Consider the following 13,792-nt stretch of genomic DNA (forward strand, 5'->3'; position numbering starts at 1 on the left):
TAAGAACTGAGCCACAAGTGATTAGGAGAGCCCTGCAATAACAACTGTGTTCTCTGGGCTTCCCTGACTGGCATTTGACCTGTAATAGACCATAATACTTAAGGCCTAAATGGTTTCACCTGGATGTACTTATTAAATCAGAGAGTTTTGGTTTTTTTTTTTCTCCTGTGTTAAGGTGAATGCTTGCTAAAGCTTGAAGGATTTGCTGCAAAATAAAAGTGATATGTAAAGAAAAAGAAGATCCCAGTCTTATAGATGACATTTATCTAGATTTGGTAATAATATTCAAGGGTGAGATTCTAGAGCAGACTTTCTCACTCTTAGTGAGAAAGAGTGAGAAACACTACTAAGGTTTGGGGCTGGATAATTCCTTGCTGTTGGGGCTGTCCTATGTATTGTAGGATATTTAAGAACATCCCTGCTGCTGCCCTCGTTTCCAGTTGTGACAACCAAAAACACCTCCAGACACTGTCACTAATCCTCTGGGGGGCAAAGTCATACTCTCTGCATTCTCATTCCTTCACCCCTAGTTCTTAAGATTTAGTCTATCTTCCAGCAATGAATAAAGACCAATGTTCAGAAAAAATGAAGGGGAAAATTATCCAAAATTTTACTGTGACTTAATCAGTTAATTTTTACAGGAATTATGTTTAAAAATATGAAAATGAATTTACAGTATTAAATACAGTCAGACATGTTAAAAGGCAAAACACTTGGCAGCTTAAAAACAACAACAACTCAAGTCTAAAACTTGAAGCCACAAGTTCATGAACCTTAAAAAGTCAGATTCTCTCAGTCAGGTGAAGACTGTGTTTAGACTGATATATATGATTTCTTATGAAGCCCATATTTAGTGGAATGTGCTATATCATCTAAAAATGGCTCAATATCTAAACAGTAGTAGTACACCATCTATTTGTGGTAGCCTTAAACTGTTAATTACAGGTATATTTAAAGTATTTTATATCTTCTTATTGCTACATGATTTTTAACGTACTTTGCATTAGTTCTGTTTCTTCTCATTGCCAACTTCTTGGTGATACTCAAGTCATTGGTTTCATATCTTATTTACACTGAAAAATTATAAAACTAATGTATTATTATTATTATTCTGCTAAATATCTGAAAGGACTATTGCCTTTAACCAAATTAATTAATGTCTTTTACAAAAGTTAAGAGCAACTGAGATAAATTTCCAACTTCTTCACGTGCTTCATTCCGTAGCACAAGTACAAGCTCTGCTTCATGGGGGCTGATTTGCTCACTTCCAACTCCATAGACATGCTATTTCTGCAAATATGAACAAAACTTAAATCATTCCTTTCTTCAGGATTATTTTAGCTTTAGCGTTGACAACATGTTAATTTTGTCACCTTGGACAACTCCATCCTGCTTCAGTTTCTTCATTGATGAAATAAATGGGATGGAATGATCTTTAAATTCCTTTCTAGCTCATAAGTTCTGAAAGTTTTGGGGGAAAATACATACAAATGGATATTAGCTGTTTGTTCCCTAAAAGCTCTTTAAAACAAAGAATATTATCTAATGGGTTAATACACACAAGGATCAGAAAAAAAAATAGGTGTATGAATTTCCATACCCAAATATAGATATACGTAACTTAAACAAGGTTAGTTAAAATGTCTCTAAAAAGAACCTTTAGGGTATTAATTCACAATGTCAAATGCAACAAAACAGGTCAAGAATATAATATTCTTCATTGTTATATTTGATGATGATGATGATGATGATGGCCAAACTACTCTGATTCCCTCAGCTGGAAAATGATGAAAAGTTTTTCTTGAACTTTTTGCAACAGCTTCTTAGTGGTATTTATTAGGCTGTATGTGGAAGACAGCATTATTTAGGGGTCAAACATGGAAGGAGACACTGGGTGTGGTGAAAAAATAATGAATACTATTTTTCTGAAAATAAATAAATTGGAAAAAAATTAGATAAAAAAAAACATGGAAGGAGAAAGAAAAGGAGGAAACCTATTGAGAAAAAAATAATACTTTCTGTAGAGCTGAGTAAATGTTCTAGTTTTATACACTTAAAAAAGAAGAAGAAGAAAAGAATGATAGAAATAGGACTGTTGATGGACCATGATTTCTTACTCAGGTTAAAGGGATCCAAGGGATGGATCCAATCACTGCATGTGACTCATTGTTAGTAAATTAATGGTGTTGAGGTGGGTTCACATAGCCAAACTTGACTTCTTCAGTTGATTTTGGAAATAGTAGTCATTGTATTGTCCAGACAGACCTAATGATCTATACATTAAGATGAGTCAACATAAGAAAAATATCCTCATAAAAAGACTGGAACTCTTTAAACTGACCTCTGTAGCACCAGTAGCAACTAAGTGAGAGTCAAAAATCAACAGGTCCTACCACTGTGAACCAACAGACACTTAAGCCTCACCTGCAGATAGGAGACAGCAGAGAACTTTCACCAAACACATTCTTGGTGTGGGCTTTCTCTCAAGGACCTCCTCCTAGGAAGTCTATCAAAAACCTACACCATTACTTAGCTGTAGGAGATGAGACACTATTTCTACAATCATACTGAAAATGGAAAAGTCACATGAATGCTCAATATCATGTGCATTTTACTTTTAATCACAATGGCTACAGTCGTTTAAGTCAGGAAATCAAGTTGAATCATTTGGCTTTTCTAATCTACTGAAACTAGAAGGTAGGATGTCTCTCTTTGTTCATTCTTGATGATCATGCAAAATATGAGAGTTTCTTCAATATATTATTTTATATATAACATATAAATGCTATTTATAATTTTTAAAGTTCAGCAAATTAATATCTGTGACATGCTAATATAAAAATAAAATATAATTAGCAAAGTGGTTTAATTATCTAGGTGATGAATAGTAGGAATTCCTGTTATTTTACCTTCTGAATTAATAAACAATCAATGGGGTGTCTGGGTGGCTCAGTCTGTTAAGTGTCTGCCTTCAGCTCAGGGGATACTGGGATGGAGCCCCGCATTGGGTTCTCTGTTCTGTGGAAAGCCCGCTTCTCCTTCTCCCTCTATCTGCCACTTCCCCGGCTTATGAACTCACAGGCCCACTCTCTCTCTCCCTAATAAATAAAATATTTTAAAAAGAAAATATATAAATTTGTATTTCCAAAAGAAAGGTGTCAATATAGCCACATTTGTGGCAAACAGAACCCTGTATTTATGCACATATAGCTACAGAGATACATAAATGAAACATAAAAAATTTCAAATTTGGAGAAACAATATGAGAGGAAAAAGCTTTCCAGATACATGTGCAGTTTTGTGCAATTTATTCATAAGGCAACTATCACTTTAATTCGAAAGACAGTATATTTTTTATTTTAAAAACTTGAGTGCTTATGAATAAAAGTACCTTATGAATATTGGTGAGATATTGTAGGTATCATGTTCTGTGAATACTATATATTATATAACAATATAATATATACTATATATTATATAACAATATAATATATACTATATATTATATAACAATATAATAACAATATAATATATAGTATATATTATATAACAATATAATATATACTATATATTATATAACAATATAATATATAGTATTCACAGAACATGATACATATCATACTTTTTCATCTCTTTATGGACATATAAGTCAAGAATTTTAAATATTGTTTGTTATTAATTTGTAGTAGATATTACTCAAATGCCTCCATTTATAAAAAAGCAAACCTAAAGCATAAGCATATCAAACATGCCTTAATTGAAAGAATGACTGCATGGCTGACTGGGAAACAGAGCCCAAGTCTTTGGATTACTGATTTTATTCTCTACAACAATAATCTCTACCAGTTAATTTCTGTGCTAAACACAGGTGATCCCAACTATCTTTATAGGCATTACAACCTTCTCATAACAAAGCAAAATAAGTATACTTAAAAAGAAAACCATAAAGGGCATATGGGTGGCACAGGCACTGTTGAGCATCCAACTCTCAGTTTCAGCTCAGGTCACGATCTCAGGGTCAAGAGACAGAACTCTGAGTCAGGCTCCATGCTCAGTGGGGAGTCTGCTTGAGATTCTCTCTCTCCCTCTCCCTTTTCCTCTGCTCCTCTCCCTGCTAGTACATGTTCTCTCTCTCCCGAATAAGGGGGAAAAAAAAGAGAAAACCACAAAGTATTTGGAATAGAGAAAAGGCAAATAATAGAGTCAAAAGTGAAATAAAAAGTGTCAAACTCAGGAGGAAGGTCTGCTGTAATGAACTATGCTCCTGTTCTTCAGTCAGTTCCTAGTTTATTTGGTTCTATCCCTCAGTACTTCAATAGAGCACAACAGAACCCCAGCTGACCCAAATACTTCACGAGTTCTGTTTAAGGATGGGTTACCTATTGATTCTCCTTGACTTTAATATTGGAAATCCTTTGCATAAGACTATCTTGCTACCTTGGGAGAAATACTAAACCCAAATGAAATTTCCTTGATGTTGAGGAACTAATTACTCTATAGGTGAGGGCTGCAAATGTTTTCTTAAAGGGCCAGACAGCAAATGTTTGGGGCTTTGTAGGCCACAGGACTCTACTGTGAAAGCAGCCATAGACAACATAAAAACAGATGGATATGGTTGTGCTCCAATAAAATCTATTTTAAAAAATAGGCTGGTCGGTTGGATTTGGCCCGTGAGCCATTATTTGCCAACCTCTGGTCTAGAATACCTTTATGCTGGAAAAATACTTCTTCCATAATTTTTTTTTTCTTCCATACATTTTTAAGTTAGAAATTCCCATGGAATACTGTTCCTGTAGTCAAAAGGGCTGTATTAAATATTTTTCGTTAGAGAAAATGTACACATCCCAACAAAGGTTGCATCAGTTTGGGCTCTAATTGGACATTTGTGGTAATTTATCTTAGAACTACACTGAGGTTTACCACTGCACTATTTAAAGAGCATTTGCCTACTGTTGTAACAGGGTTGAAGATGACTGATGCATAAATGCTCAATCTACTTAATAAATGAACTTAAAGTACCACAACAATTGTAGGTATATAGACTAAGATTATTAATTAGAAATGCATTTTATCAAAATCAAAAGCTTCTGCACAGCAAAGGAAACAGTCAAAAAAACAAAGAGGCAATCCACGGAATGGGAGAAGATATTTGCAAATGACAGTACAGACAAAAGGTTGATATCCAGGATCTATAATGAACTCCTCAAACTCAACCCACACGAAACAGACAAACACATCAAAAAGGGGGCAGAAGATATGAACAGACACTTCTCCAATCAAGACATACAAATGGCTATCAGACACATGAAAAAATGCTCATCATCATTAGCCGTCAGGGAGATTCAAATTAAAACCACATTGAGATATCACCTTACACCAGTTAGAATGGCCAAAATGAACAAAACAGGAAACAACATGTGTTGGAGAGGATGTGGAGAAAGGGGAACCCTCTTACACTGTTGGTGGGAATGCAAGTTGGTGCAGCCTCTTTGGAGAACAGTGTGGAGATTCCTCAAGAAATTAAAAATAGAGCTTCCCTATGACCCTGCAATTGCACTCCTGGGTATTTACCCCAAAGATACAGATGTTGTGAAAAGAAGGGCCATCTGTACCCCAATGTTTATAGCAGCAATGGCCACAGTCGCCAAACTATGGAAAGAACCAAGATGCCCTTCAACGGATGAATGGGTAAGGAAGATGTGGTCCATATACACTATGGAGTATTATGCCTCCATCAGAAAGGATGAATACCCAACTTTTGTAGCAACATGAACGGGACTGGAAGAGATTATGCTGAGTGAAATAAGTCAAGCAGAGAGAGTCAATTATCATATGGTTTCACTTATTTGTGGAGCATAACAAATAGCATGGAGGACAAGGGGCGTTAGAGAGGAGTAGGGAATTTGGGTAAATTGGAAGGGGAGGTGAACCATGAGAGACTATGGACTCTGAAAAACAGTCTGAGGGGTTTGAAGTGGCGGGGGGGTGGGAGGTTGGGGTACCAGGTGGTGGGTATTATAGAGGGCACGGCTTGCATGGAGCACTGGGTGTGGTGAAAAAATAATGAATACTGTTTTTCTGAAAATAAATAAATTGGAAAAAAAATGCATTTTATCTATTGCAGTATATCAGGGTCAATCTTTATTTCAAAATGGCCTTTAGCTACACCCTTACATGAAACCAGTAAAACAACATTTATTTCACACTTTTATATAAACCCCTACTGTTCTGTAATTCAGACTGCCCACCTTTAAAGTCTGTAACGTTTTACTAAAACATGAGATATTCATTCATTCATTCAAAATATTTACTGAATGTTCATTAACAGATAGGTACTGTTTTATAAGCTGAAGATTTAAAAATATAATACAGTCCTACAATTAAGGAATTCTCAGTCTGGCAGAGAATCTCTTTGGAAAATATAACTGACAAAACAATAGTATTATGGTAGGATTAAGTTAATATGAAAATTAATTTCCAACTTTCAAAAAAGCTCTAAGTATTAAGTATTAGATATCTTAAATATTATATTATTCTACACATACTATTTATTTTTCATTATTTGATATTAAATGAAATAAAACATGAGCTATTGATTTTCAGATATATAATAAAACAAAGCAGAATGGTGTATGCTACAAAGTCAATTTTTTAGACAAACATTTAACAAAAGCCCTCGATGTAGAATATTGTATATAGAATAACTCTGTCTGTATGTTTAAGATAAAGACACTTGGAGTGCTTTTGAAGGAGTTTTAGTGGGCCTGAGGACAGAGCTGGGAGTCAGTAAGAGGGAGTGAAAGGGAAGAAAGAAGTATTAATTTTAAAATAATTTTTTAAAAGAAGGGTTTAACACTGACGACATAAATTAGTTCCCATTATAACATATGCAAATAGAAGGGGTTTTTTTTTTTTGAGGAAAGGTCATATTTTAATGTATCTTTTCCTTCTGCAACTAAAAATGTTTTTCCCTATCCTAACCTGATCCAAAACAATTGACTTTTACTTTTTTTTTAAAAGATTTTATTTATTTATTTGACAGACAGAGATCACAAGTAGGCAGAGAGGTAGGCAGAGAGGCAGGCAGAGAGAGAGGGGAAGCAGGCTCCCTGCTGAGCAGAGAGCCCAATGCAGGGCTCGATCCCAGGACCCTGGGATTATGACCTGAGCCGAAGGCAGAGGCTTTAACCCACTGAGCCACCCAGGTGCCCCTTGACTTTTACTTCTTTATTTTGTTCTGCAGGTAGAAAGTTGAAAGGGGAAAAGTACAGACACCTAAACAATGGGTATAAACATGTTTATGAGGAAAGAGGCAGAGGCTATCATTTACTGAGCAGGTACCTTGAGCATCCTGCATACCAAATGCCATGGCCAAGGAGAGGTAAGATTTTCCTTTTTTTCTTTTCCCTCTACTAAGGACACCCAGAACCACAAAATTATTTAAAGATATTTTTCTGGCTGCTTATTAAGTTGTTTTCTTTTGGGGCAATTGGCATGACAGACTGGGTTCTTATTCTTTAGCATCATATAATGGAAATTTTTAAGTTATGCAATTATAAAATAAAAATGTATTGATATTTAAGATACCTTTATATATCTGTCACTTTATTCTTTCCTCATGACTTGTAGGTTAATTATGTAGCTATATAGTCACATAAAATTTCATTGAAAAAGTTATAAGCATTACTAGTTGTTGGACATGAAACAACTTATAACATTTGGACTTACATGGACTTTTCATTTATTCTCAAGCTAAAAGGCTAAATGATAGTGAAATTGTATAAAACATTTTAGAATTAGATTGTACAAATAATTTTCATTTTGTGAAAAGTACACATGTTTTGTAAAGATTTCTCATGCTTCAGCAAATAAGAAATAATGATAAGAATACACATTTTCTTATTTAAAGCCTGAAATTTGGAACAGAAAAGCTAGCATGTTGCTGACAGTTTCAACAGCAACTGTGAAAAGCAAACAAGCCAATGCAAACAAAACAGTTTTCTGAAAAAAAGGAAAGAAAAGAAAAGGGATAATGATCTACATATCAGCACTGATTTCAAATTATTTTAACATATACTTTAGAAGCACAGTAATTTATGGATGTCTCCTTAAATGGAATATAAAGAAAGAATACTGAATATCTAACGGACTCAAAGTAATATACATATATTCTACAAGTTGAGTCTACATGCCTAAGAGTTACTTCCAGAAACAAGCATTAGTATATTCCTTTCCATTCATTTGGAAACTTCCTACAACTTAGATAAAACGTGCTTGATAAGACCTACTAATGAAAATGGTAAAATAAGAACAGTGTATAGTTTTCATGTTTAATAAAAACCTAGCAAACATACTAAGTAATTAAGTTTGGATTTACATTTCTTCATTTACCACTTCTGACATTCACAATATAGTTGACTCTTGAACAATATGGATTGGTAACAGACAGTGACCCTCCATACAGTAGAAAATAGGCATATAACTTCTGATTCCCTCAAATTTAATTAATATCCTACTGTCGACTAGAACCCTTACCGATAATATAAAGTTGATCACATATTTTGTATGTTATACGTTTTAAAGTTGATCACATATTTTGTAAGTTTTATGTACTATATGCTATATGCTTACAATAAACTTAGCTAGAAAAAAGAAAATATTAAGTAAATCATAAGAGAAAATACATTTACAGTACTGTACTGTAAAAAATCCGTGTAAGTAAATCTGCAAAGTTCAAACCCATTTTTCAAGGGTCAACTGTAGTTAAAAGTAGATGTGAAGTTTTCCCCAGTCTGTACAGTACATATGCAGAATGTAACATACAACTTTTTTAGTTATTGTTAGTCTGAAACTGTCTTGTCCATTACCATATTTACTGACCTCTTCTGGGACTCTCATGATTGAAGAGAATGCCATTCACTGCGAAGAGATTATATGCTTCCCGGAAGTTTACCACAATCCAATAGGCATAGAGTTTAGCAGCCCCTGTTGGAATAATTTTTCAAAAGCAAATAAAAGATGGTGTATTATAATAAAAGATGGTGATTTTTCACCCACCTTAAATAAGTAACAACTTGCAAAAATTAATTTGTAATATACTAAGTTAGAAAAAGATAGGAGTCAAAGCCAATGACTAAAGGTTCCTTTGCCAGTTAATCATGTGCACAAGAAAATATTTAAGATTTTTTTTTTACTTTTGTAATACCCACAGTTGTCTTCTACAATCTAACTGATTTGGTGATAATGTACGCAATAGATTGAGTTGACCTAAGGTCTTATTTCCTTTTTCCTAGTTTTAAGGAATTAGAAAGTGAAAAAAAAATATGAAATCTTAATATTCTAGATGCTTTGAAGTTTGATCACTGAAGCCTTTCATGAATACTCTTTTTACAAATACATAAGATGTAATTGACCCCCTTTAAAAAAAAAAATTGAACCCAGGGAAACTTCCATTAGGGAAATAAAAAGCATGAAACCTATCACTTCAGCAAATCTCACAACAGTTAAGTAAAAAAAGTCTTGTAGGTCTAATTTTCCTTTCAAAGTGATGTGTTCAGAAGGGCTGGATGAACGTGGATCACTGAAGTGAAGTGGTAATTTCGTCCTAGAGGCAATGACAGCAAATACTTAGAGTGAGCAGTGTAGAATGTTCTGCTTCCCAATTTCTAGTCATTTTAGTCTAATCTTAATGTTAATCTCACAGTCGAATGACTTCAGACAAGAGACAGGTATGGATTTAAAGCAGAAACACATGCATGTCCCATGCCAAGAGAACATGCATGGCACATGCACAAGGCTGTACCCATGAATTCTCACCATACGGTGACCGAGGATAAAAAGGAGTTGTCTCCTTCTGGGGTATTTCTTGCACTTTCCCATAGAGTTCACTTGTTGAGGCTTGGTAGAACTTCACAGAGTTGATAAGGCCACAGGTTTTAACTGCATCCAGAAGCCGTAAAGTGCCAACTCCATCAACATCCGCAGTATATTCAGCCAGGTCAAAAGAAATCTGGAAATAGCGGGTGAAGATAGTACCACATTAATGGGTAGCAGCAACAAAGGTGCTGACAGTGGTAACAAACACATCTTACATTTCACATACTTAGAAATGTTGTTTGTGACAAAATATTATTTTCTAATAGCAGAGTAAGTTCATGAATGTCATCTATTTCTAACATCAAATGGTTGAAAATATCTTAGGAAATACCAACTAATTATCTATGGTAAAATGAAGAACAATTCTTTTTTCAAAGGCTCTATTTATTTGAGAGAGAGAGAGCACAAGTGGGGTAAAGGGAAGAGGGAGAAGCAGACGCCACTGAGCAGGGAGTCCAATGCAGGATTCCATCCTAGGACTCCAGGATCAGGACCTGAGCCGAAGGCAGATGTTTAAATGACTGAGCCACCCGTGTGCCCCAATGAAGAACAATTCTAGGCTGAAGTTCCTAAGGCAGTGTTTCTCAAAGTACAAATCCCTGCTCCTCTGAATCAGCTGGGAGGTTTCTAAAAATTCAGAATTGAACCAATCTCTTGGGGATGGAAGCCTAGAAAAATCCCCGTTTATAATGAGTCCCAGTTGACTTTTACTCTTGGAGAAGTTTGAGAACATGTGCTTTAGACACAGTTGATTTGTTAAAATATTGTTTTAAAAATATTGTTAATTTTAAAATATTGTTATTAAAATATTTTTAAATAAAATCAAGAATTACTTTTTAGTATATTACATATATACATATAATCTTTTAATTATGAGACACTGACTACAGTAAGATGCTAACGTATAAAACTGAATGATTTCTAAAAAGAGGGTGTTAAGGAATAATTCTGTATTTTTTAGTTTCTTAACATATTCCTTAAAAATAAGGGTGACTGATATGTTTTTTCTAAAATTATTTCAAACATAATAAACAACTTAACCTAATATTAAAATATCCCAAAATAGTAAGGCTGAAAATCTTTGTTGCTGGTTTATTTGCAGGTCACAAATACAGCTGGTCACAATGCAAAGATGCTTCCTTGCTGCCTGGAGAATGACCTCAATACTCACCTGGAAAAACCCGGCTCTGGGGTGAGGAGGTTACTGGCCCACATTGCTGCTAGTCCTGAGTGTTACTTGGGCACAAGCTACAGTCTTGTCTGTGCACAGGGTATTTAGGGAACGGGTGAGAGGTGACCAGGCACCTGACTCAAGACTACTACACTCATGTAATCTAAGCCTGACAGTAAAACTCACAGCAGCTATAAGATAAAACAATAAAAGTATTTTTCATCCCCAATCTTTTAAAGTCAAGAAAGCACAATTTGGGGTTACTTTATTCTTTTCAAATAATGGTTTACTGCAATAATTTTACATACCATAAAATTTACATACCTTCTAAAGTTTACGACTCACTGGTTTTTTATTTATTTATTTATTTATTTATTGGAAAGAGAGAGAGATCACAAGTAGGCAGAGAGGCAGGCAGAGAGAGAGGAGGAAGCAGGTTCCCCGCTGAGCAGAGAGCCCGATGCGGGGCTCGATCCCAGCACCCTGGGATCATGACCTGAGCCGAAGGCAGAGGCTTAACCCACTGAGCCACCCAGGCGCCTCTGGTTTTTAGTATATTTACAGCATTGCACAACCATCACCACCGATGAATTCCAGAATGTGTTCATTATCCCCAGAGAAAACTTGGTACCCATCATTAATCACTTACTGTCTTCCCATCACACCCCCACGGCCACTAATCTACTTCCTGTATCTATGCAGTGACCTATTCTGGATATTTCATATATAGAATCATAATATGTGGCCTTTTGTGACTGATTTCCTTTACATATCATATTTTCATTTCTCTTGGACATGTACCTAGGAGTAGAGTCATTTTCATACAACATGTAACATTTTGAGGAACTGCCACACTGTTTTCTAAAGTAGCTGCACCATTTCACATTCTCACCAGCAGTAAATAAGAGTTCTAACTATTCCCTACCCTACTCAGTACTTACTGTGGCCTGTCTTTTTGATCTTAGACATCCCAGTGAGTGTGAAACTGTACATCACTGGACTTTTTTTTTTGTATTATTAAGGTATAATTGACATATGACATTACCTTTGTCTCAAGTGTATGTAATGATTTATGTATATATCATGTATATTTATGTATATATCATGAATCACCACAATAAGTCAAGTTAACATCCATCACTACAGAGTTACAAAACTTTTTGATAACTTTTAAGATCTACTCTCTTACAAACTTGCAAATAATACAGTATTAACTACTGTCACCATATATGTCCATTACTTAATCATTTTACAACTACAGGTTTGTACCTTTTGACCACCTTCACCCATTTCATCTACTGCCCACCACCTCCACCCCCTTGTTTCTGGCAACTCTGTATCTATTACTGTGTTTGTTTTCTTCATTCCTTTTTTAGATTCCATATATAGGTAAAATCATATAATAGTTGTCTTTTTCTGTCTGACCTTTTTTACTTATAATAATGTCCTGGGCTCTTATATGTTGTTGCAAATGACAGGACTTCTTTCTTCCCTATGACTGAGTAATATTCCATTCTGTATGTATACATGTGTATGTATACACACACCCCCCACCACATCTGCTTTATCCCTTCAGCCATCAATGGACACTTAGTTTCCTTGTGTATCTTGGCTACTATAAGTAATGCTCCAATCAACATGAGAATGCAGCTATCTTTTCCAGTTAGTGTTCTCATTTCCTTAGGATTTTCTGGATCTTCTGGTAGTTCTGTTTTTAATTTTTGAGGAAACTCCATATTGTTTTCCATAGTAGCTACACCAGTGCATTCCTGTATTCCCACCAACAGTGCACAAGCGTCCCCTATTCTCTACCTCCTCACCAACACTTGCTCTCTCTTGACTTTTTGATAGCAGCTATTCTAACAGGTGTGAGGTGGTATCTCATGGTGGTTTTGGTTTGCATTTCCCTGATGGTTAATGATGTCGAGCACCTTTTTGTGTACCTCTTGGCCACGTGTATGTCTTCTTTGGGAGAATGTCTATTCAGATCTTTTACCCATGTTTAAATTAGATTGATTTGGGGTTTTTTGTTTGTTTGTTTTGTTATTGAGTTGTATGAATTCTTTATATATTTTGGATATTAGCCCCTTACCAGATACACGATTAGCAAGCATTTTCTCCCACCAAGTAGGCTGCCTTTCCATTTTGTTGATGGTTTCCTACATTCTGCAGATTTAATTTAACAAGTCCCACTTGTTTATTTTTGCTCTTGCTGCCTTTGTGTTTGTTGTGAAATCCAAAAAATCATCACCAGCACCAATGTCAAGGGCCTTACCATCTGTGTTTTCTTCTAGGAGTCTTAGGGTTTCAGGTTTTGTGTTTTAGTCTTTAATCCATTTTGAATAAACTTTTGTATTTGGTGTAAGATAGTGGTCCAGTTTAATTCTTTTGCATATGGCTGTCCAGTTTCCCCAATACCACTTATTGGAGAGACTGTCCTTTTGCCATCATATATTCTTGAATCCTTTATCATGAACTAATCATTCATATGTGTGTTGATTTATTTTAGCAGTCTCAGTTCTGTTCATCTAACGTATGTGTCTGTTTCTATGCTGATATACTATACCGTTTTGATTGCTATAGCTTTATAATACAGCTTGAAATTAGGAAGCATGATGCCTCCAGTTTTGTTCTTTCTCAAGATTTTACTTTGTTTATTAGGATTCTTTCATGATTCCACACAAATTTCTCATTGTGGTTTTGATTTGCATTTCCCTGATGGCTAATGATGTTAAGCCATCTTTT

The 13,792-nt window shown here is 35.1% G+C and overlaps 1 protein-coding gene across 3 annotated transcripts in view; it reads right to left on the reverse strand.

Moving 5' to 3' along the window:
- The window catches only part of GMDS (GDP-mannose 4,6-dehydratase), a 633,896-nt gene that overhangs the window by 328,859 nt on the left and 291,245 nt on the right, over positions 1–13,792 (reverse strand). For all 3 annotated transcript variants that reach the window (XM_044257882.1, XM_044257899.1, XM_044257891.1), the window contains 2 exons: positions 9,817–10,009; positions 8,881–8,985 (listed from right to left, as the gene is read on the reverse strand). In XM_044257882.1, the coding sequence (XP_044113817.1) occupies positions 8,881–8,985; positions 9,817–10,009 (298 nt within the window). The remainder of the gene's footprint in view (positions 1–8,880; positions 8,986–9,816; positions 10,010–13,792) is intronic.

Source organism: Neovison vison, chromosome 1, assembly GCF_020171115.1.
Source record: "Neovison vison isolate M4711 chromosome 1, ASM_NN_V1, whole genome shotgun sequence".
Classification (NCBI taxonomy): domain Eukaryota; kingdom Metazoa; phylum Chordata; class Mammalia; order Carnivora; family Mustelidae; genus Neogale; species Neogale vison.